At 38.2% G+C, this 24,914-nt stretch overlaps 1 protein-coding gene across 2 annotated transcripts in view; it reads left to right on the top strand.

Moving 5' to 3' along the window:
* tafa5l (TAFA chemokine like family member 5, like) overlaps window positions 1–24,914 on the top strand; it is a 48,440-nt gene that overhangs the window by 11,186 nt on the left and 12,340 nt on the right. For both annotated transcript variants that reach the window (XM_072366549.1, XM_072366548.1), the window contains exons 2-3: window positions 4,883–5,032; window positions 15,742–15,869. In XM_072366549.1, coding sequence (XP_072222650.1) covers window positions 4,883–5,032; window positions 15,742–15,869 — 278 coding nt within the window. The remainder of the gene's footprint in view (window positions 1–4,882; window positions 5,033–15,741; window positions 15,870–24,914) is intronic.

Raw genomic sequence — 24,914 nt, 5'->3', positions numbered from 1 at the left:
ATTAGAAAACTGCTTAGAATCAATGCCAAGATGTATAAGCCAAGCCAACACAATAGGGCTCTGCTCTATACTTGGGTCCATATGGGGAATAATAGCAAATACAATACATATTGTAATGAATAATTAACGGCACTTTGCTGCACAAGAAGTGGAATTTTTAATAAATATGGGGTGACACTATTTTTGCAAAAGCTCTCTTTGTAATAAAACATTGTAAAACATCATTTCCATCTTTAGCAGCCTGCAAGTAATTACAATCTATAAAGGAAGATTGTTTTAATATGGAAATGGAATCCATGTCATAGTTCATTCAATGCAGCCTGTCATATAATTTTATGGCAAATTCCCTGAGGAGAAGCAGAGCATTTCACACAGGCTTGCTGTCTGGCTTCAGTTGTATAAGAGCAGTGCAGACCTGTGTAAAATGTGATTGCCCATTAAATCGGATAACAGGAATTTTATCAGTTACTGCTAACTACTAATGTATCTGCACAGTCTTAATTAAAGAGACACACCTGAAAACAGATAAACTTGAGTGAATGGAATATTTCATTAGCTACTACAACTGTCTAAATAAGAGATGGTGAACTGTTGATCGTGGCGATGATAATTGGTCGTTTTATGTATTCAATGCCTGTTTCCAGGGTCTGCAAATGTAATGTGTCTAGAGTTTAATAACCGTATCATGCTCACCGGCTCTCAGACCTGCAGTGACGCACAGTGACTCAGGGGAACATTGTGAAAGTGAGTTAGGACTCCTGGCAGCCTTTTCAGGCAGCAATATCAAGATATGTGCACGTTCGTTCTTTGGTGATCTGTAATGGATCTGATCAAAGCACCGATATGGGTAGAGCACCGACTCACATCTTTGCTCTGAGCTGTGTGTGTTTGAACCCTTGTGTGTGCATGTGCTGTCACTTTGCACTTGTATAGTGTTGTAACTCTGGGATAAGGTCATCATGCTGCCAGTCAGAACTGAGAGCAAGTCTCTGCGCTCCGTATCAGCGTCTTGTTGTCCTCTATACGTTATTTTTGACAGGCTCCAGAGGCAGGCAGTCGGCAGCCATCGCCATCCTTCACTTGCTTCTTGCTGCAGCAGCTATATGTGCATTTCATCATGTGAAATCGAGATGAAGCCAAGTGTCTTCACACTGCTGAGTGACAGAAACCCCCTGTCACACAAATTAGCTACTGTATGTATGATGGGGAGTTAGCCATGGCTGTGGGCACTTTACAAAGCAGCTCCTCTCACCCACACATCATGCTGCTCCCCACTTCAACTCCCCCGTTGTCTTACTTTTCTCATGCTTCAGGCTTATTTCATGAAGCTCTTTGTTGAAACAAAGCAGAGAGTGCTGATATCTGGTGGCACCTATGTCCTTCAAGCACCCACCAAGTTTGCAGGGACTTGTCTCAGCAAAAAGAGAGTGAAGGGTGGGCTGAGTGGGGATAGTAATGGATGGTTGGAGGCGGCATGGCGGATGCACCGAAATGAAATTTGCATAGCAGTTCTTTATGAAGGTGATTGTGTTTTATTACTCTCAAGATTGCTTGAGGTGATCATTTTATGTAAAAACACAAAGTATGTGTGCCACTGAGATCTGCAGCCCATCCATTAATTGAGATGCAGATCTGTCCCATTTGCAGACATATGGTGTCAGGAATGTAATGCGAGAGGGAATAAATACTTGATGTTTATTGAAAAGATAAGGAATTCTACATAATATCCACAGTAATGTTTACCTAACATTTTAAACGATGATAATTATCTTGTCAAATCACTAAAATACAAACAAAATCCGTCTTTTGGAGAGATTTGGAACTGGTTCTAATTTTTTTCACCAGCTATCTGTTAAATGTCCACATTTAGTTAATTTGTCACTATAATTGGTTGTAAGAAGAATGATAATTCAGCTGGGGATTAAACCAAAGAACATAACTTTACTGGTGCCCTTTGTGACTTGTCAAGCAACATGGTTATTTTAACAATTTAGGAGCATGATAATGTTATATCGATGATAGTAGCAAAGTAATGGGGAGATACTCGCTGTAGAGTATAGATTTTTTTCTCAGTTCTACAGGTAAATATTCAGATACAGTAGATCACCTTAAAACCAAACATTTGTATTCTCAAAAAAATCAACCCTTGCCTTGAACTTTAAAGTATTTGTTCATATATATACATTATACATTGTATATATACATTACAGCATTAAGTTTAATTTGTTATTCCCTTCATATACTCAGCTGCCCCCTTTTAGGACATCCCAGAAGTATCTTGTTGGTTGTACGCAGCTTGAATAGAGCCATGCTTTGTTTAGATTGCATCATTTTGTAGACCAGTGAAATAATGATTTTGGATAAGTGAATTCATACTAACCAGTCTCTCTGTTAATTCACAACTGAACAAATCAACAAGATGAATTTGTTGATTTCTGTGTGTTTGTCAAGTTTACATTATAATTGAATTGTTTCTCTGGTTGAAAAATGGGTGGAAAAGATTACAGACATTCAGGACACAAATCAGTCAATTTTTAACCAGAAATCTTGGCTGGTTCTCACTGAGCAAGAATATCAGCAGAGAGGTTTGAAATTGAGCCTGTAGGTCTTTTAAAAAAATCATTTTACATGGATGAGGAAAAAGGCTGGATTGTTAACCAACCTGATATTTAAACCGGGCGATGCTGTGAATAGAAAGGTCACAGACTCACCATAAATCTTTTCCTGAAACGTAGCCGTGTCTGAAACTTGGACGCATCAGCTGTGGCTCGGGTAATTTTATGAGTCATTTGTGTTGATCAACAACCCTTTCAACCTTTGCCATCATTGCTCTCATTTCATGCTCACTTAATGAAACTTTGAGAGTGTTTTAGAGTGACTAGAAGCAGCAGAATGAAGAAGAGATGGTTGGTTAATGCTAAGGATTGACCTTAAGTGAACTGCAGCACAATCTCTATTCTGCCTTCCCTGATCTTATTGTAGTTCATTTCACTGTCAGCCTGAATTGCTTTCACTGGTACTTTCTTTTCAATATATAAAGGAAGAAGGACACTTTGTTACTTTTCCCAGATCATTACGAAGATGATGAAAGTCTGTACTTTCATCTGGGCTTTAATGTTCAACCTTCAGCAGATACGTTGTGATACTCTGCAAACTATAATTGTATTGACATTCATGTGAAGAGTTGATGCTGAATCAGAATTTTTGTTCGCACACATATTTGGACTGTTCAAATGCAGTCCTTTAGGGTATTGAATAGTTCTCTCAGCTCTCATCTGAGACTTCACTTGGCTGTGGATTTGAAATGACAGTTTCAATATAGGAAATGAGTCATCTGCACTGTAACATTTGTTCCTCCAAATGTGTTATTTCAAAGCACCGAATGCCTCAAGCACTTTATTGTGATTAAAGCTTGTTTGCCAATAAAACAGACTATTAACACTTAATAACGCCCTCAAACATACCAGGAAGGCCTAAATAAAAAAAACAAAACAAAACAAAGAACAATTATATATGTTCCCTTGGGTTTTCCAAATAAATTACAGAAATATAACTGCCGTCTCAGGAAATGTTCAGTGAAACTTCTACATAAGGCCAAACACAAAGTTTTTTTTCAGATAAATGTAAAGATTGAAAATCCCTCATTTTTGTTTGTCTATAGTTATTGGAAGGTTTTCACTGTCACTATCATCACTAATGATCGTCTGAGCCATGCATGAGTACAGCTGCACAAAGCTCTGCATTTCATCTTGAGAATAGTTTTGCAGAGGTCCATGTTTGAGCACTTTGGGGCTGTTGCTGCTTGAGATTCATGTCATGCTATTAACAGCATTTATTTGAACATGTTTAATATTATAATAAACATGAATTGTATTAGAAATACCTTGTTTATTATGCAGTTTAACACTTAAAAAGTTGAGTAAAAAAAACTTTTTAAAGGTTTTATTAACACTTTTGCATACCCTGACATGAAAAAGAGATGAGAAGATGGAGATTTGCTAATATATTTCTGTATTAAGGATTGAAAGAATAAGACTCCACCATTTACTGCTGAAAACATCCATCCAACATGTAACTGAATCAGAGATAACATTTTATCTGGTCAGTCAGTTATCTAGGAGTTTGAAGTGCTTGAAGAACTCTGCTGTAATTATCTGTTCTCTGATGGAATTATGATAGAAGCTTAGACACAGCGCAGATAGTCCCGAGCAAGGTAACCATCGTTCTGAGACATTCTGTCAATTTACTGTCTCAGTAGAGCTCGGCTTGGGTTGAAAATTGGTCTGTCTGTCATAGAAGCATAGTGCCCAGCAGCCTCTTCTCTGTCAACCAGAGTCGCATATTATTTCTGCCTGCGGTACATCTTTCCTAACCTCATTTCAATAATCAAATAAAAGAAAAAAATCCAAGCAGTGCACTTCCAATATTTTAAAATATTGTGTTGCCCTGAGAGCAAATGTGAAATTGAAATTCTGAACACAGGAAATATGGGTTTCAAACACTATGTGGGGATACTGTTTTAACCAGAAAGAGGTAAAGCTTTGATTTTCCTTTTTATTGTTTTCCTTACCGTTCACATCCGCCTCTTTCACCCAACACTATAGCTCCTTGCTGTGTGTATAAGGTCGACTACTTCCTCTTTGGGTACAGATCTGTACTGAAGCAGAAATCTGACCTTCTGCCTCTAAGGCATTAATTATCACTTCTTCCTTTTTCTTTTTGAGATTTTAAGTAAGGGTTCTAAAGTCAAAACAGTTTGATGCAAACAACAGAATTTTTATTTTTTTTTCCTTCAAACACCAGTTGCTGCTCTGTAACATGTTCATTGCAGTCTCGTTATGCTAATGTGATATTTTTTGCTCCTCGCTGCTGTGTTTGGCAGGCCAGTTGGCGGTGGGAACTTGCGAGATAGTGATGCTCAACAGAGACAGCAGTGTTCCCAGACGGACCATCGCCAGGCAGACTGCTCGCTGCGCCTGCCGGAGAGGCCAGATCGCTGGCACCACCAGGGCGAGGCCAGCCTGCGTAGACGGTGAGTTGTATGACCTGTTTAACCCCGAGGGGGGGGGCAGATGTTCCAGATTTCAGTTGGCATAAGTCAGCATAACAGGCCAAGTTATTAAAAAAGTTAGATGTCCTCTGAAAAGAGAAAATAATTTTCTGTCATTGCCGTAGTCCCCTTTAAACAACAAGTTTGAAAAAAAAGGGATCATTTGGAGAGAAACTGACAAAGTGTTCCTCAGCTGCTCCTTGGGAATATGAGGAGAGGCTTGTTTAATTAAACTCATGGGAAGGTGTGATTCATTGTAGAAACCACTTGTGCTATTCTATGATAGACGCCTGTGTTTAAAACTATTGTTGCCTAGTTAGATTTAGTTAGTTTGGCCAAATTAGTTTGGCCAAATATAGTCAGATCTTGTCGAGAGGAGAAGAAAAGAGATGGAGAAAGAAAGCAGGAGAGAGAAGATGGACCAAACCAGGGGTAACCAAATTACATCGCTGAACAGAAAATCTGCTAATTAACAAGCCGGTGTTGTGCAGAAATCTGATCCCTCATAAAATCTGATCCCCATCTTTAAGTTAACGTATTATAACACTGCCTAATAGATCCAGCAATGCATTTAATATATTAAGTCATGTGTTGTGGATTTTTAGGAATCGCTATATTGATAATAAAGATGTGTTTTCATGATGAAACTCATCCAAAACAAGTAAGTAAAAAATTTTTTTTACTTGCTTTGCACAGATATGTTTAACATTTTGTCATTGTGTACAGCGTGAGCGTAGAAACATTATCCTTAAGTTAGAATTCAGGTTCTGTGCATACAAAAGAGCCTCAGTACAAGCAAGAAAACAATATAGCATCCAAATAAACCGATGCCTGAGGTCAACTTTGCTATTTCTATTAGGTCTCCAACAACTAGCTTTGTGGTTGGAATTATTGTTGGCCAGCAAGATGAGAAAAGTGGTATACAAATGCAGCAAATTTACCATTTACAAGCCACAAAAACACAGACATTGAGAAGGCATTTAGAAGGCAATTAAAAGTGAGCTAACTATTTGTTAGCAATCTACACGGAAAACAGTCTATCATGAAAACAACCATGTTCGAGAATCAAGACTCAGAACCAACCTTGTCGCACAATCATTTGCAGCTGTAAATTCAATCCTTCTTAAGGATATTATGTGAGCATTACACACTGGTAACCCATGCTGGGGCATACTGCCTCCGGTTTGCAGGAGCTGTCTTGTTTTATTAAAATACAGACTACTCTTGTAGAAAGATTACAAAAGGATCCAATTTAGAATAATATATTGCTAAGATACAGCAGTAATGTGTGAAAAATACAGTGCAATAATTATCTCCACAGACTTGTTCACTGCAGACACTTTGACATAACAAGAACATCATGAAAAATCACATCAGGAAAAGCACAGCACAGGTGTAACAATAAGCATTAATGATGTCTCTGTTCCATCATGGCTCCCATTTCAGGGAAGCAGCATGCACAGTATCCATGCTTTACATCTTGCACACCTGAATAGAATTCAGTTGTTTTTCTTATTAATTTAAACTTTTACTTAAACTGAAATGTAACTGTGTAAGAAAAAGCTAAAAGCAAAGCTTAATTCAAAATCTTTCTTTCTGCCAGAAATGATGTGACGCGGTTTGAGAAAAAACTGTTTCATTGCCATGTACATTTATTAGCAGTCCTGGAACTTTTAGACACATCACCTGGTCTTTCTCATTACATACATCACATCTGATCCACGTTGCCCTGATCCTGAGGTTCAGTTTCCTCATTGTCCATCTAATAACGTTCAATTATCCAATTTGGGATAATATGGAAGTTGTTATCTCAAAATGAACACCCTAAATTTTAAGTATTAACACCTTATGGCATTGGATGTAAAGTCAGTCTTGAACAATAGCACTAGAGCACAGCCTCCCCTAAAAAAAACTAAACGTATGGGATTTCTTCTTTCTCCATTAAAAGTAAGTGCCAATGTAATTTGGTTGTTTAACCAGCCAATCAATAATCGCTTGGCATTTGACTTGCCTTTTTGACACCTTTTGGACCATTTGACTCTGTGTGATTGGTTCTCTGTATTTGGCCTTCTCCAGTCAGCCATTATATCAGCAAACTCGCTATGCATCGGGTTAAATTTTCCTTTCTTCCTGTTTTTTAATGTTTCATTTTGATAAACATCACTAGTAATGGACCTTGTGCAGCATTCATCCACTTTGTAGGTAAGAATTTCTACATCTAGAGCCCTCTCTGTGTTACTGGATAGTATCTGGATAAGGGTGATAAGAAAGATGAAAGGATTGGAGGGGGCAGGGTCTGATTGGATCTCACAGTATCACAATCACACGCATCAGATGTGCCATTAGTTCCATCACGCAATGACTCATGTTAGCCTTAATCTAATAGCCTTGACACACGACCACAGTCCCGCAGCCTGTATCTCACACACACACACAACCCTTTCTACAATGCTTTTAACCACCTCTCCCTCTCTGCAGACATCTCTCTGTAACACCCCACAGATGCTGATTAATTTACAGAGAACTATGATTACAGCAGCAGGAAATTAATTATTACTGGCTTCCTGCCACACCACACCCTACGCTCCATTAACAGCTAGTGCATTAAAGGCAGGACTTGTTGCTTACAGGGTCATAATAATATTTTTTGCGGACACAGGAATTGATCTCCATCATTACTCGGATTTAAACTGCTATTTCTGTATTTAGTGTAAAAACACGATGCTGCCATTCTTCAGGTATCCTCTAACGCTAGTTCAGAAAATATTTGGTTTTAACAACTTTTGATATGAATTCTCATTAGTTTTGCATATAAACTATTCACTAGCATGTTTATTCGTGTGTATCTCACTGAGAATATTCCAGTTTGGGTTTGTAACACAGCAAGAATTTATCATCCTCGATTGATTTATGGAACCATTTCACAGCCTCAGGAAGGGATCACTGCCTTTTTGTGATACTGTGATAGATTAGTGACCTTTAATGAAAGTAGAGCCATCAGTGACCAACTGCAGAGATTAAAAAAAGGCTATGAAACTTCACAATTCATATTGTGAATTGTTATTTTAAAACATCTGAAAAACTGAAAAAAAAATTGCAATCCATGTGCAAAGAAAAAAAACTGCACAAATGTTATTTACCCCCACCCAATTAACAAATTAATAAAACTTTCAAACAAGTGAACACAAAAAGAGTAATACTAAATTCAAGGGAATTTCTAACTGAAATGCAATAAAGTGAATGATGTCACGAAATGTAGTTCCATGGTTAGATATCTCCAAAAGGCTGTATCATTAAAACACACAGAAGGCAGCCTACTGACTATCACTCTCAGTCAAAGACAGTCCAGTTTTTAGGAAAATTTGTCACTTTTTTATATTTCTGGACACTAGAAAGTATGTGGAACAATTAAAATAGAGGGGGAAAGCAGTAGCTACAGGACTTAATATTGAAGAAAAAATAAGAGAAGAACAGTTTCCTATTATAGTCAAACTCAGGTCTGTCAGCTGAAAGCACATACTTGACTTATTCGCCTCCTCAGCTCACTGCCACATAAATCAATATGCATGTGTCCCAAAAGTAAAATGATAAAAAAGTATACACATAAGGTATGTGGACACGGTGTAAATCTAAACAAGCAAACAGACAAACAAAAACAAAAAGAATGTATGAATAAATGTAGACATTTGACATGTTTTTGATTTCAAGATAAATAAAATGGCTCTCCACCAATGTCTGCTCAGAGATCAGCACCATGGACAGCACTCAAAACAATTTTTTATTTTTACTGCTCCATAATTCTGACTACATCCTAATCTTTGATATCCTGCCTTGCCATTTGGTAAAACACATTTTTCAGTGACTATGGAGTTTCCTATTTAAAATCTGTGTAAATCATCACTAAGTAAACTGCCTGAGACATTAAGGTATGGTTAAGGTATGTTACGCTAAAAGTGAGTATATGTTTTACCATAACTTTTTTCAAATTTTGATACTTTTTGTCATACCGAGCCATCTTAGCTATTTGTTTAGTAAGTTTCCTCAGTAAGGACATTGAAATAGTAAAGTATGAAGTGGAAAATGCATAGAAGAATCTGTCTTTTTTTATATTGTGCTTTATAGCCCCTTAATTAAGGAAGGTCTTATTATTTATATGTCCCCTCCTTTATTGGAGAGTAGGAGGGTTATTGACATAAATACCATTAGATTATGTAGGCTGCTATTGTGAAAATCAAATTGACTCGATTTTATATTAAACTTGTAGAAATGGTGTATCTTAGTGCAGTGTTCAAGCACCACTGCTGTCAGTTATAGTGACTGGCATGTTGGTAATGGAGGATTATATATTAGAATAGAGACTTTGACAGACACCTCTTCCTACCCTGCAGGTTTGGCTGATCAACTTACCTAGATATTCTTTCATTGCAAACATACTTTAAATACTAATGGCTTTTGCTAGATTGATTTTTTTATTTTGAATTCCAAACAACAAAGATTAGTGGTTATCAGTGGTAGAACAACATTTCACACCGTACACTGGTCGAGCAAACTGTTTAACATTTGGTTTGACCATATCGGCAGCTGTCCTCCCTGAGTGTATATTAGCAACATTATACAGAGAGTTTAGATTGGAGAAACTCATCTACACAGATACAATCACCATCCAAAGCTCATTTTACATTTGTCTGCAGCTGGTGGCTTAAAGGAGACAATTGGAATACTGTTTTAAGCTCCCTTGCCATCATGCTGGTATTACCACTTCCATAATTAGATACCAACAAGCTTTCCTAATCCTAAAAACGAATATGGTATATTTAAGTGTGCTTAAATTGACTTTACTGGCTAAATGGGCAGTTGACTACATAGCTCCTGCGGTTTGACATGTTTACTTTGTTATGCCTTGTTTGCTTTTATAAACTAAACTGTTTCCTGCATTGCAGCAACTGCAGTATGTTTTTCTTCAAAGTGAATCCTTTTGTTAGTCTTTTTTAGGACATATTTCAAGCTTTTTTGCCCTCTCTTTGTGCTGCTGCATGTCACTGTGGTGCAGGTCTGATCTGCACACTGTACACAGGAGGATTATGTGCTTTTCCTCGCTTGTCTCCTTGCTCTCACTCTAATCTGCTCACAGAGTCTCTCCCGCTGCCTGTCTCTGCCCGGCCTGTTGTTGCCATGCCACCGCATCACACTGTGATCGTATGAAGCTTGATGGCTTCCATGATAAGAGTCTGGAGGCTGTAGCGAGGCTGTTTAAATGTTGGAGAGAAGTTGTGACCTTCAGACAGAATTGTGGCTTTAAAACCAGATAGATTAAATCATAATTCCCCTTTCATCTGACTTTAATTTGATGCTGATACTTTTTGCTTCCATTTTGGACACTTATTCCAATTTTAGTTTTTAGGTTTCTCTACAGCAGAAACTTTCTCAGTCACTAATGATTCCAGTTTTTTTTCTTTTTCTAAACTGCGGTTGATATACTGTCAATAGACTTTGTGCTATGATGATTACATTAAGAGCCCTTCAGGGATTGAAAGGATGAAAACACTGCTTTTCATACAAGAGTTTTTTTTAACACATTTTAGTTAATGGTAGCTGTACAGCAATTAAAACAAATGGAAAAGTGATAGCTATCAAAAAAAGTTATCCTCAGCCGTCTCTTGATTATTTTAGAACCTGCCGTATACTCATTTTACACACACACATCGATGCAGCCTACGTTTCTCTTCCCTGTTACCAAAAGCAAACAACCACGGAATTAATTATTTTTGGAAAACACCTGCGATCTTTTGTGGAGACACGCTGTTTTGCTTTGATAAGATTATCTTTTTTTCTTTCAAAGCATTTTAAGTCAGTCACAAGGAAAATAAACATGAATGAAATCTTGGAATTTAAAGAATTGGGATTCAATACATTTTTTGCCAATTTTCAATCTCACCCACAGATCTAACTCTAGAGGAGAAGTGTTTATATATAGAAGCTGCCAAGTAGTGCACACTTCCTGTTTTTAATCAGTAAATTTTCCAACACGGTCTACTAGAAACACAAAAAAGCAAACACATCACTCAAACGAGTCAAAAAATACATGTTTAGTATGTTCAGATGAAATATGGATATATGTTTAGTTAAGCTAATGGCTGTTTTTAGTGATTTGCTGTTATAATTTAAACCAAAAGAAGATCAGGTTGGTCACAGAACGGAGGACTAGTCTGCACTGATTTAAATATTGTATCAAATTATGTTGTGTCATTAAAATGCATTTTTAATTATTTTTTGCATGTCAGTTTATGCAATGTACCTGTGAAGGGTTGACACCTTGCATCCTGGTTTCATGAAATAGTGTAATTATAAAAGCCAAGACATGTTCATCATGTTATTTCTTCTCATCCTTTTCTTTCCTTTTTTTGTGTAATTTCACTTTGTCACACGATGACAGTATGTGCTATGTACCTTAACCCTAACTGTAACCACTTGGCATATCATTTTAACAGTGTAAAATGTCATATTTAAACCTTTGAATGCATATAAATGACAGCCAAAATTTATTTATTTATGTGCATTGCCGAGAGTCATGTGACAAAGTGATCTGTCATTGAAGCTTAATTAACAGTAGCTAGTGAGATATTTCTACAAACTTGTTCAGAGTGTTTCTGGTTCCCAGCTCAGCTAGTTACCTAATAGCTTTGGGTGCTTACTGTTGTAAACTATGAATTTTTACTTGCTCCATTGGTGAATTGCCAAGAAACATATAATTTGTTATCCATGCTGCAGTGTAATGGATGTTTTAGAGTCTTCTCAGTAAAACAAAAAATAAAAGTTAAAAAACTCTTTCCATGTCATATGGAAACATTTCAAATGTTTTGCTTTTGTCTAAAAGTCTTGGATTGTTATTGTTTTATTTTTTGCAGTGACAGTTTAGAAGGCGCTGTGTTGCCTCCTGCCCTGCTCTGAGTCTTGTCTGGCAGTGCCATGTTGGGCAGGGCTTGGCACTAATGCACGGGAGTACAGATGGTCTTACGTGTGATCTAGTTGGAGGTCCAGAGCCATACCCCGGCGGGGACCTTGGCAGTTAACAAGCTTGGCTCGACATCCGTGGTCCCTGGATGGGACTCTGACAGCAGCAACAGGACGGGCCACCCAGGTGTCAGCCAGACAGGCTCTCTATCTCTCTTCCAACCTCCACAGCCAGCTGTTTCAGCACTGCTGCTGCTGCTGCACACTGCCACCATCATAAATAGGAAAACAGAGCCCAGGAGACCCAGAATCATCTACAATTCTGACACAAAGCAGATTCTTAGTGTCATAACTTCATAATGCCAAAGTTTTTCTCAGCTATTTGCAACAGTTTAGTGATCCAACAACGAGCCAGGTTTTTTATTTACCCATCATAGAGCATATATTTTAAGGTGAAATGTTGTTGCAAAGAGATAAACAACAACAGTTTCAGTACAGAAGTCTCAAGACTACTCTGGATACTGATCATGTGAGTTAGCGTTTGCACTGTATAAGCTTGTTAATGTGACTACAGAAGCATGATACTGAAGATAGGCTAAAGCCCAACTGCAACGGCTTCGTCACTGCTTTATTCATGATACTGTTGCTGTTACAGCACAACCTTTCCACATCTTTCACCACCTCCACATTCATTAAGTCATCATAGATCTGCTCACACTTTCATGATGACACTAAAAGGGCAAGGTACTGAAGACCTGGCTACTGTGGCAGGAACAGAAAAATGCATTTATTTTAGCCAGCCTCCACCACTCTTGGCTGGCTGGGTTGATGCACTCCACGGTTAGTCAGCACTCCCTCCACTTTGCCAACTCAGCTCTTATTCCGTGCCCTGGAAATTGAGTTTTGCTGGGCCTGTAATGCACTCAAAACTACATCTGCAACTGACTGATAAATCTACGCTTTGTTGCGCCTGACGGATGGCTGTGAAAATGAAAATTCACCACGACATGTTGCTGTGTCAGGAGGAAGGTCACTTCAGATTTCCCCACTTCTCCACTCAGGGTGAAGCCATAATGACCATTCTGTCTAAGAATCTTGTTGTGAACCGTTAATATTTTCTTAAGCTTGTTCTGCTTATTGAGGTGACAGGTTTCTAGATATTTTTTCTACCCATCTGCATCTCCTAGCTGCAGAGCAACACTGGGAGCAGACTAAAAAAGCAAAGGTTCTCTGCCACTGTGTTAAACGTATATTTTATTTGCTGAGGAATGATGGCTTTTTATTTACTAAGCACTGATTTTGCCAGTGTGCATGTGGTTGCATATATTAGGGTGCTCTTTGGTTTTTTGCCAACTTGATGAATGGTTCAAGAGGACAGATATTTATTGCAGAGTAGCAGTCAGGGTATGACACTCCAAAGAGCAATTTAAGCTGGTTAACAAGGCCTGGACCAGGAATACCTCACAGAAAAATGTCACAAGGCCTCCTTTTCCACACCTCTTTACTCTTTCCCCTCTCTGTTCCACCCTCAGCTCTCCTGTGGACATTCAGCAAATTGTGGTTCCTCTCTTTCAATTTGCCAACCGTGTTACCGCACTCCACAATGTTCTCCCCCTGGGGATCGTAGCCAGGCAGGGGCAGCAGCCCTGGTCAGGTCCAGAGAGAGCCGATAACCTTTCGGTGTTGCTTTAGCACACTGTGTAAAGAACAATCAGTGCTTATCAGTGTTGACTACAGGCGAATGCTAATTCAATGTCATACAGTCAGACTGCAGTCAGAGAATGAGAATATCACCAGCTCACTCTGACAGCTTGACATCAGCTGCCAACAAATAACGCAAGACTGGAAAAAATGCTTTTTATTGCCTCTCTTTTCTGTAATCCTCCAACTAATCTATGCTTTGGAATTGATCTGGAAACTTATTTCGGTTTTATCCTGCAGTTGTTTTTCACAGCATCACAACTGTGTAAAATAAGGAAATGTATATTCCAACAGCTTTACTGTACTGATGTGAAGGAATGAATTCAATATTAGTGCTGTATGCACAGTAGTGTTAAAACAAAAGACACAGTGGCTAGCTTGCCACAAACACTAGGGGCAATTCTCACTGACCAGATATTTACACGAGTGTACTCTGCTACTACAAAGCTATGTTGCTGTAATGGATGCAGTATGCGATTTGGAATTGTCTTGCTGATATATCCAAAACATAACCAATACCTAATCAGTTACCAAAGTAACAAGCTGGTCTTAGAGACAGTAAAGCCTGGATGACCTATATTTTTCTACTTTTGAATTATAGCTAAACTGAGGTATTTGTCTTTGGACCAATAACCTAAGTCTAATCATATAGTTACTCTGGATAGCATTACCTTGGCTTCCAGTGAGAAACGTTGGACTTAATTTTGACCAGGACTGTATTTTAGTTCTCATATTAAACATGTCTCTAAATTGACTTCCTTTCATCTGTTGAATATTGTCTTAATCAGGCTTCTCAAATCAGTGCTGAAAAAGTAGTCCATACATTCATCACATCTGAGCTAGACTACTGTAATTTAATTTCACTGGGTGTCCAGTTAATTCACTTGAAGTCTTTCAGCTGATCTAGACGCTGCAGCAAGAGTACTGACCTGTATCACCATGAGATCACATTTCTCCTGTGTTAGCCTCACTACACTGGCACCCTGTACAATTTAAAATAGAAGTGAAAATCCTTCTTATCAAATACAAAGCTCCTGGCTCCAACCTATCTGAAAGATTTGGATGGAAGCATTGGTTGCCTTAAGACCTGTATATACCTTTCAGCACTGATGGTGCCTTCTCAGATGTACAAATTCCCAGTTCAATAGTCACTAATGCACCCTCATACCATCAGAAATGCAGGCTTTTGAGCTGACCAGATGATACATCTCCTCTCTCGTCCAGAGAACCTGGACAAACACAGGGACAAACAAGACAAACAACCCCTCAAAGAATTTAGAATAACCATTTAACCAAACATGCATGTATTTGCAGTGTAGGAGGATACAGGAGTACTGAGAGAGACCATGTATGCAGGATGCAGCAGCCACTGTGCAGTCTCAAATAAAGGTTATTCATAGAAAACAGTTAAAAAGATTTAATTAGTAACATTAACATGCATTATTGTTGCACAACCCTGAGCAGCCCTGACCACGAAAAAACAAAACCAGTATTGAGTTTTATCACTTTTCTGAAAGTGTTGATAAAACCTGTGCAAAAAATTGAGCTGGATTTCTTATGACACAGGTATTTCTATATAAGGGTTTGGGTATTGCGCACTAAGTGCAAGCTTCAGAATAAAAATGGCACAGTTTAACTTGAAGTTAAACTCAACAGCATCGCGCTATGAAATTAACTTTTCCAGAGATACGCAGAACAGTTTCAGGGGTAATGTTTGTGGCTAAATGTCAAAAGGAGAAAGCTATCTATCTTCGCAGCTGTGATGAACACCAGCCTTACCAACAGAATAATTTATGGAATACCATCTGGTCTGTAAAGGTTAGTACCACAGGCGATTCAGACATGCTAGTTCAACAAGAACTTCATTAGAATCCTGCAGGATTTGGGACACATAAGCATCTGTGGAAGCTTGTCTGTCTGACTAGCTCAGAAATGACAGTTTAGTTTGTTTCAGAAAAAGTTGGCATTTGGAAGTTTTGCTCTGGCTCTGTCAGTCTGTCTAATTTGCCTCTTTGCCCTCTTGTCTTTCACCCTCCCAGCGCGAATCGTGCGGAGCCGTCAGTGGTGTGAGATGACTCCCTGTCTGGAGGGGGAGGTGTGCAGCCCTCTGTTTAACAGATCCGGCTGGACCTGCACCAGGGGCAGTGGTCGCATCAAGACCGTCACGGTAATTTACACGACGTGACATTAATACACGCCATATGCACTTACAACGTCACACCGTTATTATCAGCATGAGTTGCCCCCATGAGCTGGGTCATTTGTCATGTTAGACCTCAGCTCTGGGATACAGGGAGCATGTTTCAGTCAAACAGCAGGTCAGTATCCAAGTTTAAAATGCATCTTAACTGAGGGCACAAAACTAATGTTGCACTGCTCTCTGAGAGTTTTAGGACTCAAACTGACTGATGATGTTACAGGAGTTTATAAGCTGGTAATTACACTATTGGAACAGATCACTGAACCCCAGTCTCTATCTCTGACATTCTCATAATGTTCATAATGTTATATGAGATGCATAAGGAGCAATAGGGAGTCTTAATTCTGGAAGCTGGATTCATGCTTTAGCGTAAGATCAACTGTAAGTGTTCCCTATATCATAGCGAACACTGTAACTTCCTCTTTAGCCTGACGTGCTCCTCCCAAGAATTCTAAGTAAGTGTTTCAAACAATAATAACTATGAGTGGTCCACTTATTATCTTTTACACACTGTACTACCTTTCTCAAATAATTAGAACTGTATCAGGCTTGCTCATAATGCTAACACAATAAGCATTTTTTCTTTGCCTGCAGCTGTTTCTTATTTTCAAAACTCTACCAGTCCACATAAAGACTGTGCTCAGTGGCTGTACATACTGTGTCCTTGAACACATTCCTTTTTTGTGTGTGTTACAGTAATTTCACACACTATTGTTTAAAGCAGCACAATAGAAACCAACTAAACTGCCAACTATGAGCATATTGCAGAGGAACAAACTAAAAGTGGTATAGGTCACTTGTGCAAGCTCCATGATCGGGTATGCTTTCTTATTTATCAGCTGATAAATACCCCTGACGGTGACAATCTTTGATACATCACTGAAGCCCAAAATACATAATACAGATTAGAAGAAACATCTTGGATACTGCGTTACCAGAACAGCACAATCTAGTTGTGTGCCACACAAACACAATATTTTGAAAGACAGCCTGAAAGCAGCAATCATTACACTAAAGATATTAGGACATATATGGAAATACCTGTTCAGTTGGATTTTATGTGTTCAAATACTTCTGTTTAGTAACATGAAATACTTTATTTTCAGATTTCAAGAGCCTCAGAGAAAATGTCATGTAAAATTATACAGTTTTAGGAAAATAAAAGTTGTTCAAGGTCAGTGTTTGTATTATGAACACATCTGAGCTACACAGTTCAGACAAAATAGGAATCAGCAGGTCAAACTTAAAAAAGATTAGGAAATTAGAATCAACCGAAAAAGCTCAGGAGGTCAATCTCTAAATGCAACGTACAGGGAACACCTTTAACATAACTTGTCAGCATCCAGAGTATCCTGATATACTTCTGTAAAAGCCCCTAAATGTCTGAAGAAGATACGCCATTGCTGTAGTCAGGTGTTCTCTATGGGTTACAGCACTGTTTCAGGACTCATCGCAACGGTAGCAAATAAAAAGGACAAGATATTTATTACATAAGGGAGAGGTGTTCCTTCTAAAAAGCAATTTGTTGGTATTTGAACACCCTCACCCTTGGGTTTGTTAAATTACAGCCCGGCATGTCACACAGGCAGACACTGACAATAAAGAAGCACCCAGTACAAGGTTTACTTACCAAACTGACATATCCTGAAGCTGACTTAGGTGGATTTGAAGCACTTTTTCCAAGCAAGACAACAAAAATATGAATGTCTTAAAATACCAATGCAGTGCTGGAAAGATAATGTTAGCGACCTCACACTGACTTTGGCGAGATGTAAATGAATAATCATGTTAAATTTTTTAAACCTGCAATATGGTGTCATCTGGCCCTCTGTGGCCTCCATAACAACCCAATGCATCCCATGCCTCATGGCTGCTAATGCTGCTGTACTAAATAGGCACTGACTTTCTTTTCATTGAGAAATAAGACAATACAGGAAGCACAAAGACACTGTATCTTCCCAGTGTGCTTGTGAGTTAATATCTTTTCTTTTTATTGTAACAGTAGAAATGAAGCATCATTATAAATGAAAGCCAAGAGTTAAGAAAAAAAATCTGAGGAAAAACCAATAATCGCTCTCCAGGCTCTACTGCTTGCCTAGTAAGTAGCTGTCGCCATGGCTACAGATCTCCCTGTCACTGTGTGTACTTCTCACAATACCACTTGGCAATTTCACAATGTGCAGCTTTATCCTCATTTAAGATAGGACTGTTAACTATGCAGGCTTGTTCTCTCACCAGCTGACTTTTAACCAATTATTTTTGAAGGTGTATACAGTAGATCATCTGTGTTCAGCCAAGATTTAAAATTTTCCTTAAATGGGTCCACCAAAGTTGTCAAGCAGTCTTTGACCACTTCTAGAATGTATTTTTATTGTTTATCTTTGCGTTCAATAGTCCAGGTAAAGCTTTTAAGACAATTTCACTTTTTTGCTTTACAGGTTTCACGTATGAGCTGCTGGTTGTTTATATCTGCAAACAATTCAAAGTTTAAAAATTGACCATATCACTTTTGTGTTGAGACAAAAAACAACCTGACCTCATAAAAAATGTCTTTGCTTTTCTCACTTTTCTTTTGGAAAAATATAAAGAATTTGTAGTTTTTGTTCAAAGAATACGTGGCCTGTAGTGGTCGTGAGAACAACGGCATATTAAGGATAAAAATAGCATCCATGTCGTGTTGAAAAGGAACGTTTTTGCCCCTAACTGTGATTACTTCTAACCCTAACCAAGTGACAAATTTGCTTTTACATGTAACCAAGGCAACCGAACAAAATGGGGTCCATGATGGTCACATTGTGTTGTAAAAATAATGCATTTTAGACCTAACAGTGATCAATTTATTTTCCTTGCTAAGTGATTTTATTGCCAAAATCCAATCAGGTGGTGACAAAAGCGTTTTAGTAAAGTGGTTTGTTATAGACTAAACATATGTTGGTCTCAATCTCACGTCACACAAAGGTCCATGATTGAAAGTGCAGCACTGAGCTACTCCATTCAACCACTCCTTGTTACTTCTTATGAGAACTTTGTGACTTTGTAAACAAAAGACTTGAGAATGATGTCTGTTCTGTTGTGGAAACCGTCATATGAGTCATATTTCCCTTCTGCTGCCTGCAGGGCTTTAATGGTGGCTTTACTAATGGTGTCCTAGTATTTTACTGAACACCATTACGAGCCATATTGAGTATAAAGAAAACAACTTATATGACTGTTTCAGTTGGACGACTTGAGCAAACTATAGTCCCTGTCAAGGACTGTTTAACTCTCCACATGGTTAGAATAGATTCTACCTGAAATATAGTAAGAGAGAGTTACTAGAGATATAAGAAAATGTGTTTGTGAAAATGAACATGTGATTACACATATATCTCACAAGATCTGATTAGCAAAAAAAGGTAGAATTAGTTAATATCTTAGAGGAACTGGTGTCAGCAGAGAAAAGCTGCATTGGGAAATATCTGTTTCTTGAGGAGAGTGCTTCAGACTATTCACCAGCTTGTTGCTAACTTTGTCCATCAAGTGTTTGATGCTGGGCACGTAGCACATACAGCTGTCAATTGTGGATGAAACAATGAGCTGAAAGACATTATAAACTTGTAGAATCGTGTGATAATATTTGTTGGTTCAATGAAATGAGCAACTCCATTTCACATGCATAAGAGTAAATGCATGCAGATTTCATTAAAAAACTATAAAACACGTAACATTGTCAGGACTCAGTACACTGGAACTTCAAAGGTGACTTTGTTCCAAGGCTGAATAAAGAAAAGCCAAAATGTTATAACAAGACTGTCACTTTGAATGTATAAATGGCAAGTTGGAATCTCAATGATAAAATGTATGGTTACTAAGGTTAATACAGTCCTGCTTGGTGGGATTTTGTCCACACTTGCCTGTGATGCTCATTTGCTATCAAACTCTAGATTTGGTGAATGACATTACTGAGTGAATAGGCTGACTTCACAACATTGCTGTACATATGGTTATCATCTTGCCTTCCCATAAAGATTTACACAGGCTTGCTCTGAGAGTGAGAATATGCAGAATATCCTCACAGTTACTGGTTTAAAGAAAAAGCATTACGTTTTAAATAATCAAACATCTTATTATCTATAAGGGAATACTGGCTGATACATCGACCAGGCTGAGTTTTAGACCAAAAAACTAATTTGATTGGAACATAATACGCTTCTTTCAAAGAAGTGAATCCGTCTGAGGGTTAGGGTTATAAGAAGGGTAGCAGATTCACAGGAATCAGTCTTAGGTATGAAGTGAAGAGAGGAAGAGTAAAGAAAGCAGGAGAGGGATGTAGCTTACAGAGACAGTACAAGTGACAGTAAAATACAGCTTGTTGATGTCAGCTAGAGAGATGGCGAGATGGACAGAGCAGCAGAGACATCTGTCTTCGTCGTCAGGTACACAATGCCAAAGGTCAGCCTACAACCAGGTCAGTTGATTTTATCTCTGGCTTATCTCTCCCACTTGATGTCTCTTCATCTCCCTTGTTCTTTCACCCATTTTGTCTTGCAGCCCTGGGCAGATGTGACAAATTTCACACTGTGTTGTATAATGTACTCTGACAACACACTTGAGTTAGTGCTTTGCCTATGTACAGAAATGAACAAAAATGCATATTACATGTTTGACTGCATTTTCTTCATGAGCTGTTTTATTGAAGAAGCTTATCACAAGAGATGATAGTGTTTTGTTTTGTTTTTTTAGCCGAGGAGGCAGGGATAGGGCAGATATGCCTGTGGAAGTGAGGAGGTATCCAGAGGTATTCATTATAAGACCTGAAAGGGGAGGAAAGTGCATTCTGGGGGATAAATGAAAATGAGAAATCTATACAGCAGATTGATCAGGCTTGAGCATGGAGGGAAGGATGGAGATGTAGAGATGTAGGGAGCAGGAGTTGCTATCTGTGCTTATGTGTGTGCAAGTATCTGCAAGGAAGAGAGGGCAGAGAAGTAGTAATAATTGTGAGAAAATCTGTCTTTTCGTGGTCATGATCATTTCACAAAGTGGTTCATTCACCGTGAGTGTGCGGGTGTCTGAGAGATGACAATGGCTGTGCTCATTATTTATGCTGTGGTACACTTGTTTGCTGGAGGGGAAGTTAGCAGATAAAACAAAGTGACAAATGTACCTGATGGCTGCATATTCTGGAGAAAACTAACATCTAACAAAAGACAATGAAACATTCATATCAGTTCTATGTAAAATTTTGATTATGTTTGATCATGTTTTTGATCTGATATCAAATCACTTACAGAATGTTCCTTCTAATTCCTCATCAATTTGAGAACAGTACAATAACAATAATGCTGTTCATATGCTTAAATCATTAACACAATCTACCATCACTGAATATCTGTTTCATTATCTTTTTTCCTCAGTAAACTATGCTCTTTCATAAAAGTAAAACCACTGATGGAAGATTACAACTTCTACACCAATCGTTTTTGTCGAGAAAAAGACATCTCAGTTATTGGATAGATTACTATGTAATTCTGTTAAATCCAGGGATGAAAACCCATAATATGACTCCTTTCATCTTTCATTTTTAACACCATTCAACAGTGCTATATAATTTCTCTGTGAATTCAAAACTCCTGGTTGAATTTTTGTGTATTTTTGCTGTGAATTTTTTATGGTATTTCATGGAATTTTTTTTTAAAACTTCCTAACCTTTACTCTTTTTGCCATAAAGATCAGAAATATTGTGATTTCACAGGCAGACTGTAGGGAAATTTACTTTCTCCTCAGAGAAATCTCCTTCACTATAAATAAACCTTTACACATTATAAATCTTTTAATCAGATGTTATTGATTTAATACAGCTCTAAATTTCTCAGATTTTCACAAACTTGTGGGGTTTCCTCTGTTGTTCTAACTTGGTACTTTTAGGCCAGCTGTAGCTAAATTAGCTGTATGTTTGGCAATCTGTCCATTATCAATTTTGATCCTGTATCCCCCACTTCTGTACAGGTTGGATGTTGACAATATGAATGACTACACTGACTACAGGTTCACTAAAAACATAAATCGTGTAACCATGCATTTGAATATTTAGTGTTGTACATAGTTGTACAAGAATGCAGTGTAGTAAAAAAAATACATACACACATTCTCAATACTTTAGTGGAAGACATTGCTGGTTTAAGACTTGTCCTGCACAAAGCTTCCAACACTCATTGTACTTTTCCACTTCAATCCCAGCACTGAAATGAATGCACATGGTTAGTCAACATGTTCCACAATACATGATTCCACAGGTACAAATAGCTATATGGCTACGATTTTAAATTTGATATCCATGCATTGTGATTCACATCATTTCACATGAATGCTGCCCAACAGAAAACAGCCAGGGGATATGTTACTATCTTTCAGTGTACCTGCCCAATTCCCAAAAAGTTGTGACACTGTAAAAGATGTGAACATAAAAACAATACAACAAGTTTCAAATCTTATAAACTAATATTTTATTCACAATAGAACATGACGAGTGACTGATTAATGCAAAAGGTGCGGTCCAAGCTAACAATGCAGTCAGGTCCAGCCACTGTCCCAGCAAGCTGTCACTTTTCCAGGTGAGTGATTTTATAGCCTGATATACATTATTGAGAATGTCATTGTCAGAGAATGTCATTCCAAGTGTTTTTAGAGAAAAAAAGTCTGCATTGAGGCAAATCCTTATATTTATATTCATGTTCTCTGTGTAGTTTTAAGAGATTAGTTTTTAAACAGGGAATCAGAGTTTTGCATTTTGAGGCACGAAGTGGGCACCACAGAGACTGTGCTGCCTTTGGAACTTGAGGGACCTCAGTTTGTTTTTCCTACTCTTGGCAACGGACTGTGATCCCCTTGGAATTTTGAACAATTTCTCTTCATCTTTGTAGGCGCTTGGTAAAGTTTACCTTGTAATCCTACCTTTTGATTATCTTGTTGCCTGGTAATCTCTGTTTAAGGATCTCAACTCTGCCAAACAAATCGAGTTGAGTGCTGCTTTTTTACCTTAGTTGCACATCCACCTCTGTAATGACATTGCACATAAACCCATCTATACCTTTCTGCACTAATGGTGCCTTTCAAGATGTTCAATTGCCAGTTCTATAGGTGCTAATGCACCCCAATACCATCAGCGATACAGGCCCTTTTAACTGATAACAATCGGATGGTCCTTCTCCTCTTTAGTCCAGAGAATCCAGTGTCTCAGTGTTCTAAAAATAATTTGATATTTCGATTTTTATAATTGCCTCGCTCCATTTTTAATTAAATTTGGTGAAGAGAAGACAGCAGTGTTTCTGAATCATGTTCACATGTCTTGTTCTTTGCATGATAGAGATTTATTCTGTTGTTCATGACTTATGTAAGTGTTCCTGAGCCCATGCAGTGATTTCCATGACAAGGTCATGTCTGTTTTTAATACAGTGCCACCTGATGACCCAAAGATCACGGGCATCAAATACAGATCGTTGACCATCCCTTGTGCACAGAGATGTTTCCAACTTATCGCAGCTACCACTGGTCAGGAGGCAGGGAACAGACTTTTTACACAGTATCCCATCTTTTTTTGAACTGGGGACATACATTGTGATAATAATATGGTTAGACAAGTGGAAAAATATGCTTATTATATGTTTTCTGGATGAGCAAGTTTACTGTCATCACTAGTTTGTAGTTATTTTTAAAAGTTATTGATTATTTGTGAATTAACCTTCATGACAGGAGTTACAGGACATTAGTAAAAAAAAAAATCTTAAAGCCATTTGTTTAAAACAAGCTTATGCATCACTTGCTCAGGTTAAAGGCCTTGCTCATGTCTAATGGGTTCTTTCTAATGTTTACAAAAGTGCTCAGTGTAAACATCTGAATAAAACACTATCCTCGGGTTGATATATTGATAAAGAGGACCAGTGATGTAACTGCATTACACAAACATATTACACACGTCCTCTGCACCTGCAACTCTTCTAAACTCATTGCACTCAGCCTCCTCCTCGCCACCCGCCCTCTCGTGTGTGCATCTCACAGTGGCCCTGCCAGGTCACACACTTAAGCCTTACCTGCTAATGGAGTTTGCATATGCAGCACGCTCTCCATTGCCAGATAGCCATTAAAATGAATCACTCTCTGGACAACCCCTTCCCCGACTGGCTAGCAATTTGTCTTCACTAGGAGGACTGGGAAGAAACGTTATGAGTTTGTTTTCATTTACTTGACATGGGGATGTAGATGTGAATTCCAAGGTTAGACAACCTATGTGTAACCTTGCTGTTACACAACAAATACGTATGAATGTATAAAGGATGGATATAGTTGTCAAATGAGAAACTGACAAGACAATGAGGCAGAATTTAGGATATTAAAAGATTTAGTTTTACCATTAAGCAAGAGGATTGTGAGATTGCTCTGATTAATAAGAGCTCCGTTGTGAGCGCTGCTAAGCTCTAATATCAGCATTTGCTAATGTTTTGCTTTTGCAAAGTGATAGGCTTAGATCGAAGCTGCAGATATCAAAAGTGCCTCTACATTGCAGAATAGAAGTAGACTTTTTTCTCCAAATATGTTTCACATGCTATAAGATTGCTGTAATAATTAACTGTAAGTACTAGAAACCTTGATTTTATCACAATCAGACTGTAGTTTCACAAGCATTTCCTCCCACAGACAATACTAAACAGAAGCTTAGGAAAAAAAAACCTTCCAACACCCACACAACAAATGTCACTGCGATCCAGAGTGTTGCCTGAAGGGAAGCTAACTTTTTTTGTTGGGCATTTCTTGCCAAACAAAGGAGAGCTACAAAATGTATAGCTTGTACACAGACATACACACACACGCACCCACTCTGTGACCCAGTAGGTCAGAGAGACTTGCTTCATTTTTTTTTAGCATTTGCCTTTTTTTTCTCTCTTTCTAGTGGCCTTCCTCCAGCAATGTGCTCTTTGTTCCAGCATCAGTCAGGGCAAAAAGCTGGTGTAATGTGTGTTGTCCTGCCAGTGTTGC

This window comes from Leuresthes tenuis, unplaced genomic scaffold (genome assembly GCF_036924035.1).
Source record: "Leuresthes tenuis unplaced genomic scaffold, fLeuTen1.0.hap1 SCAF_16, whole genome shotgun sequence".
Classification (NCBI taxonomy): Eukaryota; Metazoa; Chordata; class Actinopteri; order Atheriniformes; family Atherinopsidae; genus Leuresthes; species Leuresthes tenuis.
Note: the sequence above shows the minus strand (reverse complement) of the source record. Positions and strands in the feature narration are given on the sequence as shown.